General features: G+C 42.4%; 1 protein-coding gene across 3 annotated transcripts in view; it reads right to left on the bottom strand.

Annotated features, from left to right (window-relative positions):
* Window positions 1–25897, bottom strand: part of PEPD (peptidase D) — a 193099-nt gene that overhangs the window by 5723 nt on the left and 161479 nt on the right. For all 3 annotated transcript variants that reach the window (XM_059481314.1, XM_059481312.1, XM_059481313.1), the window contains 2 exons: window positions 17271–17455; window positions 3351–3542 (listed from right to left, as the gene is read on the bottom strand). In XM_059481314.1, coding sequence (XP_059337297.1) covers window positions 3351–3542; window positions 17271–17455 — 377 coding nt within the window. The remainder of the gene's footprint in view (window positions 1–3350; window positions 3543–17270; window positions 17456–25897) is intronic.

Here is a 25897-nt window from a genome sequence, read left to right as displayed (position 1 = left end):
TCCTCTAAGTTGCATAGTTTTCAGATATTAAGTCTAGTGCTAGTTCTACAAATCCTAGGGAAAATAAAGCCTGAACAGAGACTGAATGTGTAAGGCCAAAGAAAGACTGAATGGCTTTACTGTGTCTTTGAGAAAACATCATATGAACTGCATGAATCAGTAATCAGCTTATGAAGAATGGAAATGTCAACCCCTAAAGGGCAGCATTTGGAGTCAGCATTTCCCCTTCCCCGAGGATTCAGCTGCTTTTCCTGAGCAATGCACACAACTGCATGCACACCCCTGTATTTGCACATCTGTGTTTGTTCAGGAGCTGTGGGGCAGAGTCCAGGCAGAGCAAAGGTGCCCTGGGCCAGGCCCTGTGCCAGATCCAGCAGCAAGGGACAGCAGCCCTTGTCCCGCAGGAGCTGCGACCTCGCTACGCTGGACCTTGGCTTTGCAGGTGGACAACTGAACTCCATGTGACTGAAACGTCCCAAAATTGGCCAAGGAAGTTGGTGAAGGACTGAGCTGTCAAGTAAAGAGTGCAGGGCTTCAGACAGGCAACATCCCCTGGGTTCCCCCTGCAGGGACCTGTCCTTGACCCAGAGGAGGTGAAAAGCCCCAGTTCAGTTCATGTCCCAGAGCAGCAGGGACGGCCCAAAGGCTGGGCTGAGCTCAAAGGTGGCTGTGATGGAAGGGCTGCTGATGGACCTGCCCCAGCAGGACATGCACACCTCACACTGCCTCTCCTTCCCTGCTCCTGCAGCTCCCACAGTCTCCTCATGGCCAACTCCAGCCAGCACAAATTAAAGTCAATGGCTTCAGCCTTGCCCTCTCTGGCACGCTACAAGGGCTTTGCTTCTCAATGCAGAGACTTGTCACAGTCAAGAAAATTACTGAAAGCCCCAAAAAGACATGAATTCAAGGTGAATTTGTGAAAAATCCACAAATTCTCTGTGTGGACAGACTTAGAATTACAGTGGTGTTACTTCAGTGAATGTTAGTTCATTTTCGAAGTGAATTACACTAAACCAAATCAAGAACATTTTAATTAAGTGAATTACATTAAACCAAATCAAGAACATTTCTCTCTCTGCAGAGGGAAATGCACAACTTACTTCCTTTTGTGGAATGTGTTTTACTTTTACACTAAAAGGAAGATTGGAGTGGCTGTAGTGAACTCTTCAGCTACAACTGACACCAATACTAGCCCCTGTATACCATTAATATTTGTCAATAAAAAAATGGCCTTTTTAAAAAAAGATTTTAAAAGATCTTTTTTTTAATCCCATAGAAAGAAAGTTTTCTGGCATGCTTTTGTGAGAAATGCTCACTCACTCTGGATAAACTAGAATGAAATATTTTGTTCATAACTGAGCACTCTACACAGCACCAATTGCATCTTCTTTTTATGCAAATCAAGTCATAATGGTAAAATGGAAAAACTTATTTTGATTGCTCTATAATTCATCTTTTGAGAAGAATTCAGAAATATTCAGATGTATTCCAGTCTTAGATTTTATTTTCATTCTTCTCCTGGACAAAATCAAGTGACAACATCTGGCTCAGGGTATGTGTGTATTATTATTTTTTTCTCTCTAAGTAAAATGTATTGTTCACAGGGGGATCAGAGATTAAGATTTTTGCTCAATCGTTTTTGGGCTGCCCCTTCTTTTAGCAAAGTTTGTTGGCCAGCTCTCCTTACAAGTCATCATTACAGGAAGCTAAACAAAAATGAGGGAACAAAGTTTGCTTGAAATCTCTGGAACAAAAGTGCCTGATCCAGCAAGTTATTACCAAGGTAGAGATCCCAGGCTGTCCCTTATATTCTGTGCAACCTCAGGCAGAAGGTGAGCCACAGGCACAGCTCAAGTGCAGAAATGGAGTGGGCATTCACAGAAATTTGGGGAAAATGTGGGCTTTGCTGAGCAATTTCAGGGAAAGCTCACCAGGAATCAATTCAATTACTGAAAAACGCTCATAGAGTGTTTACATGGAAAATGGAGATAATTAAACCTGCTTCCATTGCACATCACAGTTTTCTTTAAAAATACATTTCAGTGTGTGCTGTCACACAGAATGTGCTCACAGTTAGAAAATGCAGAATTAGCTGCCTTTTGCTCACCAGTACCTCAGCTGTCTGGCTGGCAAATCTTGATAAAGAAGGAACACAGAGACAGATAATGTCCCAGAGCTCAGCAGTGAATTAAATACCAGCAAGGGTAAAGTCCTGTGTCTCTCAACAAGGCTGCACCCACACCATGGGTGGCTGCCCTGGAGCCTGGCTGGCTCACATGACTGGGGACAGCACACACAACTCCTCTGTCAGGGCTGGTGGCTCCAAGGCAGCTCAGACCAAAGTGCTACAGTGATCACCCTCTCAAGGCTGGGGTACAGGGATAAATCAGTCAATGGCAGCAGCAGACAATTCCTAATGAGTGAATTTTCCTTCCAGAAAATCACCACCACTGCAGTGACTGCTGGCTGTACTGAGACTTGGCAGAAGAGCCAGGGGAGGATGGGGCATGGCAGCTGCCTGCTCTATCTCTGTGCAGGAACAATGTGGCACCCTACAAAGGCTTGCCCTGCTGAAATAAAAACCCACTGGAAGCACTGCAGCTGCTGAATGCTCTGTGAGGGTGGTGGCTTTGAATGGGAAACATGCCCTGGACAGCATGCACAGCCAAGGCCCCTCCACTTGCCCAGCAGCTGCTGCATGGAATGACTGCCCAGATCACCTCTGCCTTCCCTGGCCAATGCTCCTGTGCCCACTGAGCCTGTCACACTGGGCACTGGGGCTCTGGAACCCTACCAGCCATTCTGCTGGAAACAGGAAGGCTCCTCCAAGGCACAGGTTTCATGCCATTCTGTCAATAATCCTGTAAGAGCAATTATTGCTGTTTGCATCTTCTGTCCCAGCACTGGACTGTGCTGCTGACAAGGAAGCCAACTCTGGACTACAGAATTCAGTCTCATATTTCATAACATACATGTTTCACACACTAGACAAAACACTTACCTGGCAAGCCACTGCATGGTGCTGGCAGAGGATATTTCAGTCAATGGGAAAATATGGGTCTATCATTAATCACTAGTAAAAAGCCACATTCAAAAATTAGAATAAAACCCCTCATTTTGTCTGCAGAGCCAAATGGCCTGAATGACTCAAGGTGCTGCTTCAAGGAACAGCTCTATGTGCAGTACATTACAACTTCCAAAAGCTGTAAGACTTTTGGGGGTTGTAAGAAGTGCCAAAAGTTGTAAGAAGTCCCAAAAGTTGTAAGTCCCAAAAGACTTCTGCTCGGATACATGGTAAGGACGAACAAAGAGAAAACCAATTAAGGAAACCGTGTACCAAGCATACTCACCCCGCCGAAGGCCCTGAAGCGCTGCAGGACGTCCCTGTTGATGAAGCAGGCCCGGGCAGGGTCGTGCAGGGCCTGTTCCAGGAGGGGCTGGATGAAGTAGATGCCCGGCTCGACGGTGAGCACCATGCCCGGCTGCAGGCGGCGCGCCGTGCGCAGGCTGCACAGCCCCGGCTCCTCCGCGCGCTCCACGCCCTGCCACACACACACACACACACACGCTGTCACCTTTCTCCTCACACAGGAATCTGCCCAAAATATCTCTAGGATTCACATTTTCTGAGCCTCAGATCAAAGGATCAAAACAATTCTTATGTGCTGTGCCCGTGTTGTGCCAAAGGAGAATGCAATGTGGAGATTGTTTACCCAGTGGTGGTGTTTTGTTTCCTTGGCTGTCACAGCCGTGTTTTATGAAAAATCCTTTTGTTAGGATCTTTTCTCCTGAGAAGCTGAGAGGCCTCAGGAACAAAATGCAAACAATGATTATCTGCTGCTGTGGAATGCAACATGTGCATCTTTGATGGGTCTCATATTGTTGTTTTTAATTAATGGCCAATCACAGTCCAGCTGTCTTGTACTGTCTGGTAAGTCACAAGAATTTATTTTCCTTTTCCCTTCCCCTTTCCTTTCCTTTCCTTTCCTTTCCTTTCCTTTCCTTTCCTTTCCTTTCCTTTCCTTTCCTTTCCTTTCCTTTCCTTTCCTTTCCTTTCCTTTCCTTTCCTTTCCTTTCCTTTCCTTTCCTTTCCTTTCCTTTCCTTTCCTTTCCTTTCCTTTCCTTTCCTTTCCTTTCCTTTCCTTTCCTTTCCTTCCTTCTGAAGAAATCCTTTCTTCAATTCTTTTAGTATAGTTTTATTCTATCATTTTCTTTTAATACAATATATATAATAAAATAATAAATCAGCCTTCTGAAACATGGAGTCAAGACTCTCATCTCTTTTCTCATCCTGGGACCCCTGTGAACACCACCACATTTGGCCTGTCAGGGCCAGGTGTGTGTGTGTGTGTGTGTGTGTGTCTGTCAGGACTGTGGGCTGACAGCCACGAGATTCTGTGCAGTTGAGTGCTTGGCAGATTCACTTTAGATGTAATCTAATATAATATAGAATAATATAGTATAATTGATTAGACTTCTGATAAAGATGGAGTCAGATGCATCACTCTCTCCCCTCATTGGGGATTGCCTGCACTATAACCTGCTCTCACAGACACCAACACATGGAGCACCTCACGGCAAGCCCTCCTGTGCTGACTGCTCCATAAGACACACAAAATATAAAAAATAATCACAAAGGACTGAAATTAGCCATGCAATTACCTCCCTCCCATCAGTCCTCATTTATCTTTCACATAGTGGGATGACCAGATTTCAGCTCAATGCCGCAACTGTTTTTTGCACCACAGAAATCTTGGCTTTGGATATGCTTGGTACTGTTACTTGTTGCCCTGTTCTAAGTTCTTCTAAGCCTTCTGATGTTTACATTCTTGTAATGAAGCTTTTCACGCGCTTTTATGTAAATAATTGTTGTTTTACATTCTTTTCTGGAGGAGGGAAAATTTGATGGACTGTTGGTTTGACCAGTGTGATTGGAGAGGTGGCACTTTCATCCTCCAATCCACTGTCACTTTTGGAAGTCTATAAATGTTTGAGTCAGAAAGTAAACTTCCCTTCTTTTACCTTGGAGGTTCCAGTGTATGTGTCATTTTATTTTATGTCCCATAGCAACTGCATTACAAAGCAAAAATAATTCCTTGCACTATTCCTTGCCCTACCCTCCCTTGGAAGGTATGGTACTGTAAGTGACATGCAAATCTTGAAATGCCCCTGCCACGTCATGGCTGAAACAGCTGAACTATGCAGCAGAGAACAATTTCTCTCCAAGGATATGCAAATACTTATTCTCACCAAATGTTATTAAAATAACACATTTATGATCTGGATTCAGGAGCAATGAGTCTACACATGACCTCATAAAAGCAGACCATTTAAACTAAACTTTTGTCAGATTCAGACTTTCAGGCAACATGGTGCTGATTAGTATTATTAAAAGTTAAGTCAAAACAAGTCTGAACTAGCAAAATATTCTCTCCTTCCCAAAAGCTGGTAAAAGAAAATGATATATGAGGATGTGCTTAGTCAAGGAATTAGAAACACTGCAAGGACTAGTTCTGGGTATTCATTTTCTTCCCCCCAAACGTGCCAGGTATTGCAATATCAGAATAAACATATATCAATCCCATTAGCTTTTTGAAAATTCTTTGCAATGGTAGCAAAATTTTCCCAACAAACTATTATAATGAGCTGTGAACAGCTCACAGGCCCAGCAGCTCTCAATCCTGCTCACACTGCTCAAGAAACCTTCTCTGCTTTAGCCAGCACATCAAAGGTTAACACTTCTGTGGGACCACAGCAACATTTATCTGGTTTCCACACAGCTTTCCTGAGCCTTGCTTCTGCCCAAAGCCACGATGGTGCTTTCCCTGGCTGGCAGGAGGGGCAGCTGGTGCCAGCATCACTGCCAGCATGACTGGTGCCACGAGATGGAACTTCCCTTTCCCCCAGACAAAGCAGCCCAGCAGCACCCTGGGTGTGGGGCACCCTGTCCTGGCACAGCCCAGCTCCCCTGCCCATCCAGGGGATGGAGGGAGGCTGGAGCACATCTGCACATCACCCATGTTCTCATTTACTGAAGCATCCCCTCTTCACAGGGGACACAGCCCTGCAGTATTGTTTGCTCTTGAGCTCCACTTTCAGTTCAGAGAAAGTTTATTTTACAGAAATACTGCTTTCCATCATGCTTGCTTTATCCCCACTGGTTACCCAAGCAAGGCTGGGGTTGCTTTTGTTCCCTTTGCAGAGCTTATTCTGTTCCAATGTACAGCATCTTACAGTAGCCAAGATTTCTAGAGTTGACCAACCTGGAAATTTGGACATAGCTTTGTCCATTTTGACTGTGTGTTCCTTGTGTTTTATGACATATGTTTGATTTGGATTTTGCAGAGCACTATATATTACACCAAAATAAGAAAACATGGTTTTGTTTTACTGAGCCTAGGAAACAAGAATACGGTAATATTAAGCAAGGCATTTTGAATTTGTACTCTTATCAAAACTCAAAGAAAATCAATATATTTCTAAACTTGAAACAATAACTGCACTGAAATGGAGCCATTTTTTCTCTCATACTGCCCTTTGGGGTTTGGCATTTCACACATTCATTGTAATGTGTAAAGGAAATGAGGGCATCCAATCTTGTGGATTAATCTCTCCATGAGCTGTAAACAATTAGATTAGTGTCTGGACCTTTTGGTGCCTGGCCAACTATCTATCTGCTACTTCACAACAAACAACCCAGATCTGGCTTTTAAGTACACTTCTCAATTCTGCTTGCAAATGCCTTTTCCAAGGCAGTCAATCCAAGACAGATGCTAGAAAGACAAATGCAGAGCGAGGCAAACAATCGCAAACATCCTCTGAAGGCAGCCCTGGCACAGCATCCAGATTTTTTTGCCTTTCCTTAAAATAAATGGTGTTTAACATCATGTGTGACAATAAAGCCTTAGCAGCCCCCTTTATTTACCTCTGTACAGCTGCTGAAGCAATGGTAGGCATTTTCTCTAGAATGCTAGCTGTGTGGTCCTGATTTTAGCCCTTCCTCCAAGGAGCTAAAGCAACAAGACCAAAGATACACATTTGGAAACGTCTCAGCAATGCAGGGAGACTTCCCAAGGCACCTGAATATTGCTGCTCACCCAAAAATAAAATTCTTAACTTCTCTGGAAGGAATTCATAAAGGCTTTTTGCTATTCCCTCCATCCTGTCTCAGTCCTGGGTTGTGTGGCTCTAGGTTTCATCTCCAGGTGTTTGGATTCTGCAGGTGCAGCTCTATCCCTACCATGAAAGCATCTCTAGTGGGCCTCCAAAGAAAGGGGAACACTGCTCAGCTTTCCAGAGCTAGAAAACAAGCAGGACAGCAGTGGGTGGGCTTGTCCCTTTGAACAGAGACCAGGAGATGTGTGAAGTGGCTGCAGAGAGACAGGTTCTGGCTGTGCTTGTATGTGGCCACTCACTCTGAGCAGAGGACAGCCCCAGCCCAATTTGCTGGGAGGCTGAAGGGCAAAATGAGCTGGCACAGGAAATAAGCAGAGAGGGGCCATGACCAAGCTGAGTGCATGACTAAGTCCCTTCTTTTGAGAACAGTGCTGGATTAAACACATATCAGACTATGGCTTCAGCCTCCCAAGTGACATCTGATCTCTGGGCACTTGTGACCACCTTGGGAGCCACCACACCCATCAGGTCCAGGGCTGACAGCTCTCACTCTGCTGTGGTTGTTTATGAAAAGTAGGGTGAACTCAGGACCTTTCTTAATGACTGAAACACCACAATCCCCAAACAGAAGATGACAGTCTGAAACAACCCTTGCCATTCTTCATCAAGTCAAGCTCTCTTGGGACCAAAGCCCGACAGGGCAACCTCACACAGTCATCCATCAGTAGGACTCTCCTGCCATTAATGGATTTCCTTCTTTGTGAGGAGGAACCTTCCCTACATCTCACAGCTGAACAGCTCAAGCTTTGTTTTCAACAATGACCATGACATTGTTCTGCAGTAAGAAGAAATAAGGAGTGAAAATGTGAGTGCTGGTACAGCAGCTGTGTGGGTACCTGTTCCTTATCCCCATTATATCCTGCAGGCCTGGCCACTGAGCAGGACCCTTGGCACAGTGCTGCACAGCAGAAAGTATAAGCTGATAATTTGCCTCCAAAAAGTGTACAGAATAGTCTAGAAAACATTAATGCCCAGGCATCTAAAAAGAGATTGCAGTTATATTCTGTGAAAATTAAATTTTGAATTTATTCTCCTGTATATTGCAACAACAGACTATGTCTGAAATTGTTTTCTAAGACTGACTTTATTTGGAGTCCACATCTAAATCTGATCACATTTTAAGATTGAGACACTCCTCCCTCAGTAAGCACAGATGTATGACACTGTCATTTGTGACTGTACTCCTGCCAAGAACATTGGATTCGAATTAATGGTTCATCTAAGGTAACAAAAACCAGCAGGGCTAAGCAATAAGGACTGTCAAGGGAACCAGAGAATTATTATGTAAACTGATTTTATTACTATGTAAGCAAAATAAAAGTTCAAATTAAGTGTACAGTAATACAAAATATTACTATTTTTGGAATGAGCAGGGAATTAGGAAGTATGCAAATCTGCCTATTTCCCAGAAAAAGGCTGTGGAAGACCAGAATTTGCAATATCCCCAGAATATCTCAGTATAAAGATGAACCACTGCTTGCTCCTAAGCAACTCAATAGTTAATATGTTGCTTTTTCCATGGAAGAGCTCCACTGTGTATCATGCTGGATCTTGCAGAGACAGCTCCAGGCCCACTCCTGGCTTTGTTTTTGGACCAGAACAGAAGAAAACCACAGGTGATGTCCCCGTGCTCACCCAGCAGCTGGAGGTGCACAAGTGCAGAGAAATGCAAGGGCACCCTGCCTGCCAAACCAGGGGCTGCAAATTGGCATCACCCCAAAGCTTCCTCAAGCCAGTGGTGGCACAAACCCCAGCCACAGCCCAGAACACCTGAGGTACTCATAAATGCAAATACTGAACCACAGTAAAAGGCTCATTAGTGACACAATCTAGTTTCACATTCTCTTTTTCCAGCTAAATCATCACAGAACTTTTTGGAGCCTGACAGACTGTCCCAGTTGGAACACATCCAGTACAGTGAAGTCCAAACCACTTTACCGAGCTAAGTGCAATCAAGTATTTAAATTAATCAGAATACTAACATTACATTTAGATAATATGAAATGAGCACCAAAGTGAAATCTCAGCTCTTTTACTCTTCCCTATTCTCCCAGTGCACATACCTAACTTCTAATTAGCTCATTTAATGTAAAAATTGCAGAGCTCTGTGCAGCCAGGAAAATAAAAGTCTCCAATTCCATTTCACGTGTCTCCTGGTCCCTTCCCCAAGCCCTTGTTTCACTTGCTGAGTGTTCCTAATGAAGATTAGTTGATTCAATCTGTGCCTGAGCTGCCTGTGGCACCTGCAGGAACTGCTGGCAGGGCTGCCTTTGAAATCAGCAGCAGGTTACAGGAGAAGGGGCCCCAAGCACCCAGATCACTCCTGGCATTTGCAAATCAAAGCTCCCACTTCTGCAGGAGAATCTAATTACTGGCTGGAGCTTTTGGGACACTGCTCAAAGTTAATATTGGGGGAATAGAGGACACATGATGTTTAACTCTCTGTTTTACTTGAAGTGTTTTCTTCTTTTTGTAAGAATTAACTGTGGTATCAGGTTTAAGTTACCTGATAACTCTCCTGTTATTGCAGGGAATGAGGAAAAATCATCTGCCACTTATTTGAGGCACTGCTGCCTCATGATTCAGCTGGAGCTGGATTTCAATCCAGCACTACATCATGGTTCTGAGCAGAACTCTCCATATAATTTTTGCTTTCAGATCCCTGATGTTACCAAGCTCCAGTGCTATCATAATGGAAATAACAAAACATGTAGACTGTGGTTTTGTATTTTTTCTCTTTTCTTAGAACCTAAGTTTGAGAAAAAAAGAGATAGCAAATAGTAAAAATCACCAGTTGACAACCACAGCATTAACCTGGAAGATGAGGAGAGTACTTAGAATAATTTATAAGAGTTTTATAAGAAATAACAGAAAGAATTGCAAAAGCTACCAAGAACACTGTTTCAGAATGAAATCAAGGACAAGCACCATTTAAAATCTAATGAACAAATTTCTTGTGACACACAGAAAGCAGACACAGGCAATAGTCTTAAATGAAAAGGCTTTGCTTTTGAGATCTTTAGATACCATGAGTGAAAATTGCATAGCAGAAACCCCACAGTACACCAATGATACTTTACTTTTTTTCATGTAATTGAAAGCAGAGCTCTACTGTTTTGGTTTTTCTCTCCTACTGCACCTAGAATGAATTGTTCAAAAACACACAAGCTCCATTAGTTGCTGCTAAAATTTCAGAAATATTTGGACAATAAATACTCAGATAAAAACTTTGTTAGCACACAAAGTCTTTTGCAACAAACTCCAGTAAGTCAGAGAAACATAAGCAACTATCTCCATCAAAAAAAAAAAAAAAAAAAAAAGAAACAGAACTAATGAAACCCAAACCAAGCAACTAAAAACCTCAAGTCCTTAACACCTCCTTTCTCAGTGGAGGAGGGAACTCTGTGGTAATACAGGGCATGTCTGCATCATGGCACCTGAGCCTTCCCCCTCTTTTCTCTTTGCTCAAGCCCAAAGTTCCATAAACACCCAGGCTCCAGCATCTGTCCTCACAGGGAAAAGCTGCTGGGCACTGATCACAACTTTCTGAGCACAAGATGACACAGAAGAGTAAGATCTATCAGCCTAACTCTGGGAGGGGTTTAAACCCCACAGAGGAGTCCTAGGCTGACTCTGGGAGGGGTTTAAACCCCACAGAAAAATCCTAGGCTGCAGGAAACTCCTGGTTGGTGTTTGACCCAGCAGATAGCAATAAGCACCATGGATTTCAGTGCTGCTCTGCATGGAAAGGCAGTTTCCACTCATCTGCTTCCTTCCTGCATGCTGCCTGCTCAGTATGTACATTTTTGCTATGCAGGAATTCAAAGAAACAAAACAAACAAACAAACAAAGGATTCCAGCGGGTCCCATGAAGCAGAAGCAGCGAGTTTTTTCTCCTAATCTTTTCCCAAGGTGTACAATCACTTGCAAGAACAAACCCAAAAGTTAAACCTAATGAAATGTCCTTTTACTCTTGTAAAATGAAGGCACCCTAAGTGCCTTCCATACAGGTTGTTTCATGTTTGCAGGTCCTGGGTAACCAAGGCTTTGCAAGGTTATGGTAAATGAAGCAATTTGCAGCACCAGGGCCCTGCACAACAGCTTTAGGCTTCTTGGTAAATTCACTTCATCCTCTGATTCTTAAAGGAAAAAACATTAATGCATCATTTGCAATGCTAACCACAAAAAAATAAAATCTTCTGCTTCAACATAAAGTCGGATACATAAGGAAAATAATTTTTGCCAGAATAAGATTATTCCTGTATTCTCCAGTACTTAAATTCCCAGTCAGTCATCTGGGAGCAAGCTTTCTGTTAAAGGCAGACACAGCTTGTGCACAGCAGAGATGTTCCCCAAGCATGCACAGTGATGGAAGGATGTGGGTAACTCCAAAACACACCTCCAAACAAAATTTGTGATGCAGAATAGCAACAGAAGGATCAGCTTTTCATGATAATTGAATTAAAAATTAAAACTAAGGTAAATCTTATAATTTTAAAAAACAAAATGAAATTAAACTCTTAATTCATAAGATGTGAAAATCACAGTAGTTATTAACCTAACTTAAATTAACTGGCTTATTATTATAGAAAGTCATCAAATGTACTTAGTGTTCTTTAGAGCCTTATAGTCAATTAATATAGCATGAAATTGAATCAACTCAGGCATCTAGAGACACAGAACCTAGATTTAAATGAAAACTTCAGCCTCATCTACCTCAGGGCCTGAAAATTTGGGGCCACCTACCACATTTTCTTCATTGCAACAGGCACAAACCCTCATTTATATCCCATATCGAATTTACCCAGAAACAACTGAAAGAATGTGAGAAAACCATCTCCATGATTAAATTTTACAGCAGAAGCTAAGCCCAGTGGGGTTTTCACCCTTTGAAGCAAGCTCAGTCTGACTGAGAGCCAGATTTTCTGAAGTGATTAGTATCACTGGGGCTGAATTTCCAGCAGTGCTTGAGCTGCAGTCAGATCCTCAGAAGGAACAGGCGGATTTTCAAAGCGGAACGTGGCGCTCGGCTTCCCGCGAGGAACACCACGGTCCCCAGAGAGCTCCTGGTGCTCAGCCCTCCTGAAAACCAGCACCTTCACTTGTGTGCTTCACTGGGAAACACTGTGCTCACACCACTGTGAATGTGCTGTCCTAAAATAAGGTTGCCAAGACACATTCATGGCTGGCAAAATGTGCGGTGCTCGGTTGTCTTGAGGAACGCCGCGGTGCCCAGCAGGAGACGTGATCCCCAGGGAGCTCCTGACAGCTCAGCCCTCCTGAAAACCAGCACCTTTAGTTGTGTGCTTCACTGGGAAACACTGTGCTCACACTCCTGTGAACATGCTGTCCTAAAATAGGTTGCCAAAACACGTTCATGGCTGGCAGAATGCATGGCACTTGGTTTCCCTAAGGAATGCCACGGTGCCCGGCAGGAGACATGAACCCCAGGGAGCTCCTGGCTGCTCAGCCCTCCTGAAAACCAGCACCTTTACCTACATTCTTCACTGGGAAACACTGTGCTCACACTCCTGTGAACATGCTCTCCTAAAATAAGGTTGCCAAAACACGTTTATGGATGGCAAAACGCACAGTGATCAGTTTCCCAGAGGGATGCTGCGTTGCTCAGCAGGAATCTTGGTCCCCAGGGAGCTCCTGGTGCTCAGCCCTCCTGAAAACCAGCACCTTCACTTGTGTGCTGCACTGGGAAACACTGTGCTCATACTGCTGTGAACGTGCTGTCCTAAAATAAAATTGCCAAGACTCATTCATGGCTGGCAAAATGTGCGGTGCTCGGTTGTCTTGAGGAATGCTGCGGTGCCCAGCAGGAGACGTGATCCCCAGGGAGCTCCTGACAGCTCAGCCCTCATGAAAACCAGCACCTTTAGTTGTGTGCTCCACTGTGAACCATTGTGCTCACACTCCTATGAACATGCTGCCCTAAAATAAGATTGCCAAGACACGTTCATTGTTTGCAAAACACACGGCACTTGGTTTCCCCAAGGAATGCCGCAGTGCCCGGGGAGCTCCTGGTGCTCAGCCCTCCTGAAAACCAGCACCTTCACTTGTGTGCTTCACTGGGAAACACTGTGCTCACACTCCTGTGAATGTGCTGTCCTAAAATAAGGTTGCCATGACTCGTTCATGGCTGGCAAAATGAGCAGTGCTCGGTTTCCTTGAGGAACGCTGTGGTACGCCTGGCAGGAGACATAAACCCCAGGTTTATGCTGCTCAACTCTCCTGAAAACCAGCACCTTTACTTGTGTACTGCACTGGGAAACACTGTGCTCACACTCCTGTGAACATGCTGTCCTAAAATAGGTTGCCAAAACACGTTCATGGCTGGCAAAATGCGTGGTTCTCGGATTCCCAGAGGAACGCCGCGGTGCCCAGCAGGAGACGTGGTGCCCAGGGAGCTCCTGACAGCTCAACCCTCCTGAAAACCAGCACCTCCACTTGCATCCTTTAGCGGGGAACACTGTGCTCACACTGCTGTGAACATGTTGTCCTAAAATTAAATTGCCAAGACACATTCATGGCTGGCAAAATGCACGGTGCTCGGTTTCCCCAAGGAACGTCACAGTGCCCGTCAGGAGACACAGCGTCCAGGGAGTTCCTGGTGCTCAGCCCTCCTGAAAACCAGCACCTCCACTTGCATCCTTTAGTGGGAAACACTGTGCTCACACTGCTGTGGACGTGTTGTCCTAAAATAAGGTTGCCAAAACATGTTCATGGCTGGCAAAACATGCAGTGCTTGGTTTCTCCAAGGAATGCCGCGGTCCCCAGGGAGCTCCTGCTGCTCAACCCTCTTGAAAACCAGCACCTTCACTTGTGTGCTCCACTGGGAAACATCCAGGGAGCTGCTGCTGCTCAGCCCTCCTGAAAACCAGCACCTTCACTTGTGTGCTCCTCTGTGAAACACTGTGCTCACACTCCTGTGAACGTGCTGTCCTCAAATAAGGTTGCCAAGACACGTTCATTGCTGGCCAAAACCAGTTGTTCTTTATCACAGCAAAAAATAGGAAAGGGAAATGTTATATTTTCTAATATCCCAGAGTATACTTTGCAGAAAATCTGCAAGTATTTACAACTTTTGTCAAAGAAGAAGAAAGTGCTTGTTCAATGCTGCATGCGAAAGCAGCTTACTGGAAAAGATGAAAACTTATTATTGCCAATTTTGAAAAAAGAAATCTTTGGCTACCAATGAATAACTAATCTAAGCTAACAATGTCTGGAAATAGTTTTTTTGGAACACACAAAACTTTCTGACGGATAAAAATTAGGAAATTAACGTTTATTGTATTATTTCAAATGTAACTGTTTACACTTGAGGAAAATAATGGAATAATATCCACTTGGAAAGTTTTTATTTTTAAAAAATCGTTTGTAATACTCCCAGAAATTCCCTCGGCCAAAAGCAAAGAAGTTGCTTTTTAACCAGCTAGAAAAAAGGACATGATACTACAGGCATGGGCTCAGTGTACAATGAACACCAAAATGGCTTTATAAAAACCTTTGTGAAGATCTCGCTAGCTGGTAAACATTTAAAATGCACCACAAATCACTCCAGAGTGTACTAGATGTCTTCAAAATGTGCTTTTCCATGAAACAATGAGGCGTGGAGAATAAGCCTTCTCCCATTTAATGCAGACACGTCCCACACTTGCAGGAAAGGTGCTCAGCTGCTCGTGTTCAGATGAATTTGGGCAGAACCACATCCCCTGCATCCCTCCACGGCTCCCCTGCCCTGGCAGGGACCAGGCTCCCATGGGGACAGCCCAGAGAGGCTGGTGGAGCTCCCTCCCAGCTCTCTGACAGGCTCCTGCAGTGTCCCTCCCACACCAGGTACCTCACCTCAGTCACAGGGACTCCTGCTCTGGGTCACAGAGAAGTCAAGGGGCTACCAGAGGTGAAATTCACACCACACACTGAGTTTAAAGGAATTGCTCTTCTGCACAACCCAGAACTCATAATTTTTCAAAGTGATGCCATACACTCATCCATGAGCACTTTTATATGCAAATACAGAACATTAGCTATTTGTTAGTGAGCTTCCATACATGCTTCATATTAAAAAAATTTCCTATTTAGGATTGGATTTTGAAAGTAAATTAGGCATGCAAGCATTCTTCTTGTAAGAATGCAGCTGCATGCCAACACAAACAAACAAACAACTTCAGTATTTGCAGATATAAAATTCTGTGTAGAGCTCTGGCATTTTTACACACAGTAAATACAAAACTGGAGAGCCTAACTCATTTTACAATACAGTCCCTATATCCATTTTTATCCGTAACAGGCTGCCCTTTCAAAATTGTGGAGAGATCAGTTTGCTTTCAAAAAATGACCCTTAAATTCTATAAAACAACATACAATAACAATTATAAATTCAGTTGTATGAAAACAAAATCTATTGTCAAAAAAAGATTTCGTATTGTATGTCATACTACTGAAATCTGCTGAGAGATGGAAGATGTACAGGGTCCATTGCTTCAGACTCACACAAAATCAGTTCTAGAAATCTCCCTTGACAGTAAGGTGCTTGCTCTAACCTCAAAAATTACAGTTTTTAGGCAAAACCAAGAAGAGTACTTTGCACTCTCAGAATTCTTCCCACTTGTTCCTAAAATTTAGTTATCTCTTCACCCTACCAAGTCTTGAACACATGCTCCTGTTCTTTAAGTCCATTAAATTCAGAGAGGTTATTCACAACACAAGTGAAAAAAATCTAAGCAAAGGCATGCTACAGCAGGGTCCTGGATTTTGAAGTTTATGAACTCTCCAAGTAACCACAGTCCCTGTTCTTTGCTGGATGTCTCTACTTGTGCACTTGGGAGGAACAAAGGGACAAGCATCCATCCTCTCTGTATCAGCTAGTGCAGAAACCTTAAAATCAGAATAGCACTGCTTTTGATTTTTGTTTCATTTTTATTACATGCAAGTTTATTAGCTGATGCTAATACATCATTATCACAATATTGTATCTCAACTATAATTACATTGTGATTGTAATAAGTATCCTCAAATATTATATACTGCCTGCAAAACTGAACCAGCAATAGCAGCTGTCAGGTAGCCTGGTCACCCAACATGAACAAGCACCAAAATATGCTTCATCTTTACCTGTGGAGTTCCTTGTTTCTTTTACAGATTCTTGCAAAAGAACAGCTTACAAATGAAAGGAGGAAAATTATCCATTTTAGTACTGTATCACTGAAAATCCTTAAAGAGTTAGCCTCAAACAACCACAATCTAACACAAACACAATCCTTCTGAAATCATTCCAAAGCTGCTGCAAACTTCCTCTATTCAAACATTAAGTACAATCTGCCTTAGAGATTTTATTCTTTTAGTTATCACTGCAGACCTACTGTCATTAATTGGTTACAGAATTTTACCTATTCTGCTTTCAGATCATAGTCATGAATCACCAAATTAATTCAAGGAAAAAAACAATCCTTTTGTGTTTTCTGCAGTAACTCAGAATACAAGAGGTTATGTGTTCACATTTGCAAAGACTGGAAGACTTGATGGAGTTTTTTCTTGCTACATCCTCACTGGTGCCCATGCTGATGCTGGACAGCAAAGCTCAAGACAGGGCTGTGAGCCAGATTGTTTCCATGTGACAGCCACTGGGATTGACTGCCCAGGTACAGCAGGGGCTCCTGCAGCTGCCTCACATCTGCAATGGAGCAGGGGAATCTTGGCAACACAGGACTCAGGCAGACTGAGGTGCTGTGCCACAGCACAGGGTACTTGGGTGGTGCCTGTCAGAGCAGTGAATCATGAGGAACGACACAGTGTATGTAGAAACTGAACAGGTTAAGAATGCCCAGAGAGCACCATCAGTTGACTTCTCCCCATAAACAATTTATGTTTCGATGAACTAATAGATTTTTTAAAATGAACTAATAGATTTCCTTAGAGTAAACGGCATAAAATACCACATCTTAAAAAAAACAAGGAGATACTTAAGTGCAAAACTGCTGTATCTCTGAGAAGATGCATTTGGGTAACCAGACAGAGAGTATGAGCAGTGCTGATGGAACTGAAGGGTTAATGTGCAGGGGAGTTGAGCATGGACTAGCACTAACCTCTGGGTAGCCTCCAACATCATGCACGTCGATTCCAAGGAGATGTCCAAGCCCGTGTGGCATAAATACTGCACCCAGATGAACCTTCACCATGTCATCCACACTGCCTTGCAGAATGCCAATTCTGGTCAGCTCCTCCAGATGGACTCTGTCAGCCAGACGGTGCATATCAGGCCAGGCCACCCCTTGGAGAGCACAAACAGGCAGCTCAGTTAACTATTGCTGCAAGATTTGAACAGCAGCTTTCAAAAAACAGATGTAACACATGTGCCCTTTGTTTATAGAAAAAACAAAGGTGGAAAGAGCAACTGCATTTTCACAAAAAACACTTTAAACAAGACAAAACTATTTTAAGATGTCTGTGAAGTACAGAAAAATACAAACAAGAGAAACAGCAGCACCTTCCCATCCAGAGCCATATGCAAAATGTTAATACAATGGATCTAAGCATGTCCACACAGATGGAAATGCATCCCTGAGTCTCCTATAAGAATGTCAACTATAGATTGCAGTTTTTTAAAATGCAGAGAATAGAACATTACCATCCTTTTATTTTCAAGAATGACCATCCCCATTTAGAACATCTGACATGGACACTGCTTTTCTACGTACATTGAAGATTTAAAGCCCACATCTTTCTGGCAAAGACACTCTCCAGAAATTAATGATTCCCTTGTGTTAATGGGCTGTGTAAATAACAGCTCCTCTAATACATGTACTGAACCAGCATTACAAAATACTGTTGTTTGACTAGAGACAGAGTGCCAGGATACATTAGGTTGCTATTATTTTGGTATAGGATACAATTTTGTTTGACAAACTGCTGGGGAGAGGAGGGAGGAAGAAAGCAGCTCTTTTGTTAGTAACAAAGTACTGTCCTAATTAGTTCACCATGGCATTGAGTCATCATCAACAGAGCAGCAGTTGCAGAGTCAAGACAACTAGGGCTAAGGTACAGTTGAAGAATATTTTCCTTGTTCAATTTTGGCATGATTAAGCAAATAAGAACTGAGCAATTTTTAAGGCCAAACTCCCACTAAGTTCCGTTTGCTTTAATCCAGTTAAACATGCAGCTCTAGGGTCTTGTGAAGATAAATGTCATCTCTTAATTACATTATCACTTTTTGCTGAAAGTACTGAGGCTTCAAAGTCAGAAATAAAATCATCCTATGGGAGTGCTTGGAGAAAGCACTCAGCTGTCTTTGTGGCTCTGACAGAAAGATCAGAATCAAACTGAGCAGCAAGTGGCAGACAAACAGACAAACCCTTGGTTGCTACTTCCTCACAAAAGCCAGCAGTGCCCAGGTGTGTGATGCTCACCCACAGAATGTGTGCAATCTTCCTGCTCAAAATGTGATATTTTTATGGTTTCCTTACTTTAAAAAGGAATTCAGATTTTTCATTCTATATGAACCAATACAACTATAACCAGCTGTTCTCTGACAACTGTTCAACATATTAGATAAACATTTCTCTTTCTGAATATTGATTGTGTTGCAATTTTCACTTCTCTAGATTCACTTGTGTTTCACAGCTCTCTCATATTAGGCTCCACTTTATTGAATGATAAATTGAAATCACTACAATCCCTCACATCAATATTACACATATCACACTAAAAGTATTACTGAATCACAGTTGCTTTCCTGTTTATTTTATAGGTGTGGAAATACAGAATTTTTATGTCTAAGTCGAGGTTCAGCTTTTGCAGTTTGCAGCTAACCCCAACTGCTCTAAAAGCCTTCAATCTTCTTTCTGAGGACACTAGATGTTCTTTCAAGATCTCTTCCATGATTTCTTAGCTGAGTATTACCACAAGTCACCTATTTTCACCACCATAACAACAAAGCCACATGTGACAACATCTGACCCTGGTCAACTGTTTGAAGCCTCACCCTCTCCTGTTAAAAGTGAAGGTCAGAACTCCATGGCTGGAAGACAAAACACAGCCATTGCCTGGGTGCTCTGGAGCAGGCTGAGCTGTCTGAGAGGAGTGGAGCTGAGGGATCTGCTGTCTGCAGCTCAGCTTCCCTCTGCAGCTCTGCTGGCACTGCTGGTCTCAATCCAAACCCACAGACTCCACTCAAAGTGACACAGTCACCTTTATCAAACTGAGGAAGAGATACAAAAGGAGATACAAATATCAAACTGATCAGAAATAAAACCACCAAAGCCACATATCCATTTGTCTGCAGAAGTTGAACAAATTAATGGCATTATTGCTCTAGCTGAAAAGACTGCCATGGCTGTAAATCCTGAGTATTTCCAGGCACAGAGCAAATCCATTAGAACTCCTTCTTCCCTCATCCCTACCTTTTCCTTTTTCTCTCATTGTCTGAAAGTGCAAATACTTCTCCTCTCCTTCTTCCTTCCTAATTCCCCATCTGTTTTGGTTTTTATTCATCTTATCTGCTCCATTAGAGACTGAGGACAACAAAAAGCTCTACTGTGAAAGAAATAATGAGGCTGGATGGAAAATCTGCACCTTTGGGCTCTCTCTTGGAGCCAGGGTGGTGCTTCAGACAGAGCCCAGCAAAATGGCTCTGGAGCACTCTTTTATCATCCAGCCAGTGCCAGGAGCTTTGCTAGAGATATGAAATATGTCAGCTCCAGTTGTGTGTCCCATGCTGCTGGAGCTGCAGACAGCACTGGGGCAGCTCTGGGCACAGGGAAATTAAACCTCTGCTGGAGGCACCCTGCTAAATAATACAAATAAATAGGTATTCAAATAGTCTTAATTAAAAAGAAAGGGTTTATAGATAGATTGCACTTTCTGTTCTATTGTCTGGCTTCATGCTTTATTCTATTATGACTATGGGGTGGTGGCCATCTCCCTCCAGGACACTTAACCTACAAGCCCTGGATAAAAATCTCATATTCAGACTGTTACTTGAGTACTAAGACAAAATAGGAAGATATTCTGAGCTGAGCAGAGACAGTGAAATAATTGGAGTGATTTTTTGGTCTTCACTTTAAAAATGGTGATATCCTTGTCTTGTTTGATATGAGAGGATTCCCATCATGCTAAAAATAAACTTTAATAATAAAGTTCAAACAGATTTCTACCCATTTCTTAAACAGGTAATTTGACAAAGAAAGAGGATCTAAATGCAAATCTTCAAACATCTCCTACTGTCTTTGTAATATTAAAAACATTAATTTTGTGAAGAGAAAGAACTATTTTACAGTACTAAGGCAACTACTTAAAAGTATAGGAAAAATCCACTGAAAAAAGTAACAACCATAATTTAAGGAAGATGTCTTTGTCCATGTTATACAAAAGTATATTCACATGTATTTATTATAGAGTAAACAGAAATATATGCTTTAAAGTTATTCTAAAACTAAAACTGTAAAACAGAAATATATGCTTTAAAGTTATTTTAAAACTAAAATTGGATTAACTTTATGTGGCAATTGAAATCTTCATAATACAATGGCCTGTGCAAGCCCAGCTGTCTCTGGGACTGACTGACATCCCTGCACTCAGGTGTTATTTAGATAACTAGTAAGTACACTCAAAGAGTTGAAATCCTTAAATTCTGCTAATCTAATTTTCCTTTGTAGATACTGAACTCCAATAATTGCAAAAAGCAGAGAAAGGAGGAAAAAATGAATATCAGAGCTGATAGCTTCATCAACCTGACAACTTGATAAGAAGCCATGAGCAGAACCTTTTGGTGTTCTCATATGATGTGCAGCTCAACAATCTGGAAATGCCCCAAGGACTGCAGGGAGAATATGTGAGTGAGAATATGTGAGTCCCTCTGTCAAAGCCCAGAGGTGCCTCATTCTGCTCAGATGCAGAATGCTGAAAGGCCAGAGATGCTCATTCTGTGCACACACCTGTGTGGATAGCTTTAGCATGTTAAAACAATAACACAGAGGAGTCTGCAGGCAGCCAGGGAACAATCTGCCCTACAGACTGCAGACTTGCAGGTGTGAAGAAGAACAACACTGGCTGAACAGTGCTGAATGAACATTTTGTACAGAGAATCCTTGGTTTGTGGAGGCTCCTCAACTTTTGGGTTATTGGGGGTCCAGCAGAGACCGCTGTGCCTGCTGCAAGCAGAAGTCAAACACCATATTAGCATTCTTGTAGGGAGAAAAAGCAGCTAAAAACCAACCAAACCCCACAACTACTCCCACACAAGTGCCTCTGCCCCTGAGTGCTTTGGCTTTGAGAGCCCATTCTTTTTATTCTTTTCAAGACAGCTCCAAAAGGGGGGTCATACAAGACTGAGAAGACAGCTTGGAGTGTCCATATCCAACAATGCAATCTGTCTTTTCACTGCACTAGACTGCATCAGACAATATATTTTTAGGCTGAATTAAGAAAATTAAGAAAATTAAGAGCCCCTGAGTCAGGTGGCTGAGTGGTCTGACACCTGACCAGCACTGACTCCCACCACCAAGCACTCACCAGCATGTTTGACTCATGTATCATTCAGGTGTATTATTTTTAAGCCTTGGTGAAGTTTATCATAGTTGCAGAAATGCTTTTTGTGTAAGAACTTTTATGATAGTTGCAGACGTGCTTTTTGTGTAGAAAGGTTAGTTCTGTTATTATCTTTAAGCCAATTCATAAACCAATTTATAGTCCAGTGACAGATGAGGTTTAAAAAGTCAGATTGAAGGGTCCTTGGACTTTGACAGCTTGTACCAAAATGAGTCTGTACTGAGGAAAATCTGCTGATGAGGTGTCTGCTCCCTTCCTAATTCTGTGCCAAATGAGACACTGGGTGATAGAGGTCACTGAGGCAGGGAAGCTCAGTCCCAGGCTCATTGGGCTGGGTTTGTTACCTGCTCAGCAGAGGGGTCAGCTCAGACCCACCTCTTACAGCACCAGAGACTCCTGGAGATACAGAGTGAATGAGCTGCACAGCAGCAACCCCACACTGCAGATGTGCAGTAATGAAATAAACCAGACTATGCATTCATTAACAAAAATCTAGGGAGGTTATTCGTTTTCAGACATAATTCAAACTGTACAGTGGAAATTTGTAGATGTGTGAGGTACCACTTAAAAATGGCAAAATGAGTGCATTAACTTTGCCTAAAGTCTTTTTTTAAAGGTATCCCCATAAAGCTAAATGTTATCTGATACTCTTAGATATAACTGATACTCTTAGATATTAAAGAAAGGAAAAAGATAAAATTAATATTATTTTACTTCCTTCAAAATATTTCCTCTCTGATATCTATTTCCCAAACCACACAAAATTTCAGATAAAATGCCAAAACAGCAGCAACCAGACACTGGAGATGTCCAGTAATGAAATAAACCAGACTGTGCATTAATTAACAAAAATCTAGGGAGGTTATTTGTTTTCAGACATAATTCAAACCGTACAGTGGAAATTTGTAGATGTGTGAGGTACCACTTAAAAATGGCAAAATGAGTGCATTAAGTTTGCCTAAAGTCTTTTTTTAAAGGTATCCCCATAAAGCTAAATGTGGTCTGATACTCTTAGATATTACTGTGAAAGAAAGGAAAAAAAATTAATATTATTTTACTTTCTTGAAAATATTTCCTCTTTGATATCTGTTTGCCAAACCACACAAAATTTCAGATAAAACACCAGGTTCAAGGACTCTGGAACATCATATAACGATCTCTGCAATAATGTGTGACCTCTTTGATCACACCAATGGAGGGGATTTTTGTGCCCTCTTTGCCAGCCCCCAAAAAGAAAGAAAAGCTTCTTGTGAAACCAGAAATCAAAAGCATTCCTATCTTTTGATGAATATACCATAAATTTTTAAACGGTAGAATTAAAAAGATGAGTTGCTATAACACATTACACTATAAACTGTTCCTCAGCTGCTGTTAACTTACTGGTATTTTTATCCCAGTGATTATTATCTGAAGTTTTATTAGAAGCCATTTGAGAACATAAAGTAGAAACAGCATACAAAAATAATTTAGAATTACTGCGTGGTATTTAGCCACTTTGGTCAGAAAGTACTCTGAAAAGGCCTAACAGGATTTTTTTGGCCACCACTTAGGGTACTTTGTGGTTGTAATGTGACAATGATTAAACCACAAATGATTAACAGGTTTTTTTTTGTTGTTGTTGTTGGGTGGGGGTTTTTTTGCCAACATAGATGTCACAATCTTACTAAAAAAAACGAGTATGGCAAGGTTCTAGTAACTTCTCCCCAAATTGTGCTAAGGTTAAGTTACATTTAATTTCCAAGTGTCCACAGACAAGGGCAAAAGGCCCAATGTCCCCTGGCAGTGCCACTGAAATGCAGACAGAACACACAATCCCAGACCAGCCAGCAAGCCATTGGAACAGACTGAAATCTGCCTACTGGCACAGACCATATCAGACATAAAACAATAGCACTTTAGAACTCAATCAGACCCAGTTAAAAAACAAAGCAAAACATAATTTAAACACTAAAAACCAATTATCTTCTCCCTCTTCAGCTGGGTGCTAGAGAAACAATTGTCATATTTGTGATTTTCATGCTTTCTTTTTGCCCACTACAGGAAACACTCAGTGTTTGCTCTGGTTTTGAACTTGGGGTCTTGCAGCACCAGGTAAAGCAGCTGTGCCATGGGCAAACCCCCAAAAGCTGGACTGTGACTCTGCCACTGTCTGGGAGCAGTGAAGCTGTTCAAATCTTCACAGACTGTGTGGATGAACACACGGCTCATGGATGCCAAATTCAGGGATGCCATTTCTGACTGCACTTTCCAGCTGTGGCATGGCTGCATCTGGCTGCCATGGGAGGAGAGGAGCCTGTTAACTTTCCCAGCACAAAATGGAACTAGACAGAATTTGCTGCTGTTCACACCTGCAAATACCCTCAGTTGTGACTGCAGGGATTGCCAGACCTGCCCCTGCCCTGTGCCTGGAGCCCCAGTGGCACAGCTCCACACCAGGATGGTATTTCTGGGCAATAAAGTCACCCCTTCATTCCCCAGAAAGATCTACCTGCCTTACAGGGATGGGAGTTACTGGAGGGAAATAGAGATTGATCCTCATCACCTCTGAAATTTGGACTTCTTCAAAAGACTAAACAGCACTCTGCAATTCAGCTGTCCTGTGACATTTTGCATCAGTATGATGGAGGTTTCCAGCAGTAATTCCATCCTTTGCATGGATGATGGAGGTGTCCAGCAGTAATTCCATCCTCCCAGTTATAAACCCTGCACAAGGTGAGTTGTCACTCATCAGAAGCAACATGAGGATAACATTCTGCCATGCAGAAACATCAGGAAAAGCAATATGAATAGATGGCAAGAAGAGGGATTTTTTCCACATCTGGGATTGAGTTTTGCCAGACTATTTTACAGCATGTTCCTTCCAAAAGAGGTGCATGTTGAAGAGGAAAAAAGGAAAAGGATTGACAGGATGAAGGAAGTGTTGGAGGGAGTGATTGCAGTGTGGAAACTTATCAATCTTTGGAGCTCAGAAAAGAGCCTGTTTAGATAAGACTCAGGGCAAACAGCACAATTTATGTCTGGCAGGTTTGCACTCTGACAGCTACAGCTGATGCAGTGTCAAGATTGAAGGACTTGTGAACTTTGCACTTCAACTCAAATTACAGCAAATATCAAGCACAATTCCTGAACACTGAGATGTGAGAAAATCAGTGCAAGTACTAAAATCAGACAAGGTACAGGCAGCTCATTCCCCAAAACCAGAACTGCACAATGTTACAATATACAGCATGTTACAATTAGGAAAAAACGATTTTAAAAAAAAAGGTCTTAAGCCAAACCCCATTCAATATAGAAAGGCAAAAAACCTGCAGCCAATTTAGGCTGAGTCTGTAAAGAAATCTAAATGTATTTGCTTTTGCAAGCCACACCTTTGAAGAATCCCTTAAAGTGGTGAAAAATCCCCTGAGCCATGGCAGCTCCTGCAGGCTCTGCTCAGGTACCTGGAGATGAGAGGGATTTCAGGGCAGGAACAGTTTAAATGCCAGTTTTTGTACCTTTGGGGATAACTCAGCATTATTTCATCCTCTGAATGCTGCAGAGGTCCTGTCCATCCCAGCAGGAGCAGCAGCTCCCAGGTCTGCAATCAGATCCTTCACATTTCAATAGATTGCTGCTCTCCCTGAGGCTCTGCACAAAACTCCCTTTTCTTTCACCTCTCACCATGGGTTACTGCTGTGCTGGACAGGTGACCAGCAATGAGAGCTCCAGTAATCAATCATACCATTTTTAATTAATATCTTGAAAGAATAAAGAATTTCAATTTGACTGACAGTATTGTCTATGCATCCTTTAGTGCCTTCTGCTTTTATTTCCTAAGTAGCAGCAATGCATCAACCATTTACACTGAGAAAATCACAATTAACACACCACAGAAAGCTGTTCTACCTTTGCTGGGTCCATCTCAGAGAGGCAGTATTCAACTTCTGTTGAATTTTTTGTTTGTTTATCAATTAATGAACATTAATGCCAGCAAAAAAAAAAAAAACTACAGCCCACTCTGTTTAATAGAGGAGAGCAGATTACAAATAGCTTTTAAAAACATACATTGACAAGATTCACTTTCCAATCTGTCTTTCAACACAGTAACACATTCTGAACTGCAAGGAGGGAAAAATAATACTGTGGTGCCATTCAGCACGATTTGTGAACATCAAATATTGGTTACAAC

This window comes from Ammospiza nelsoni, chromosome 13 (genome assembly GCF_027579445.1).
Source record: "Ammospiza nelsoni isolate bAmmNel1 chromosome 13, bAmmNel1.pri, whole genome shotgun sequence".
Taxonomy (NCBI): domain Eukaryota; kingdom Metazoa; phylum Chordata; class Aves; order Passeriformes; family Passerellidae; genus Ammospiza; species Ammospiza nelsoni.
The sequence above is the reverse complement of the archived record's forward strand: the minus strand, read 5'-3'. Positions and strand labels throughout refer to the sequence as shown.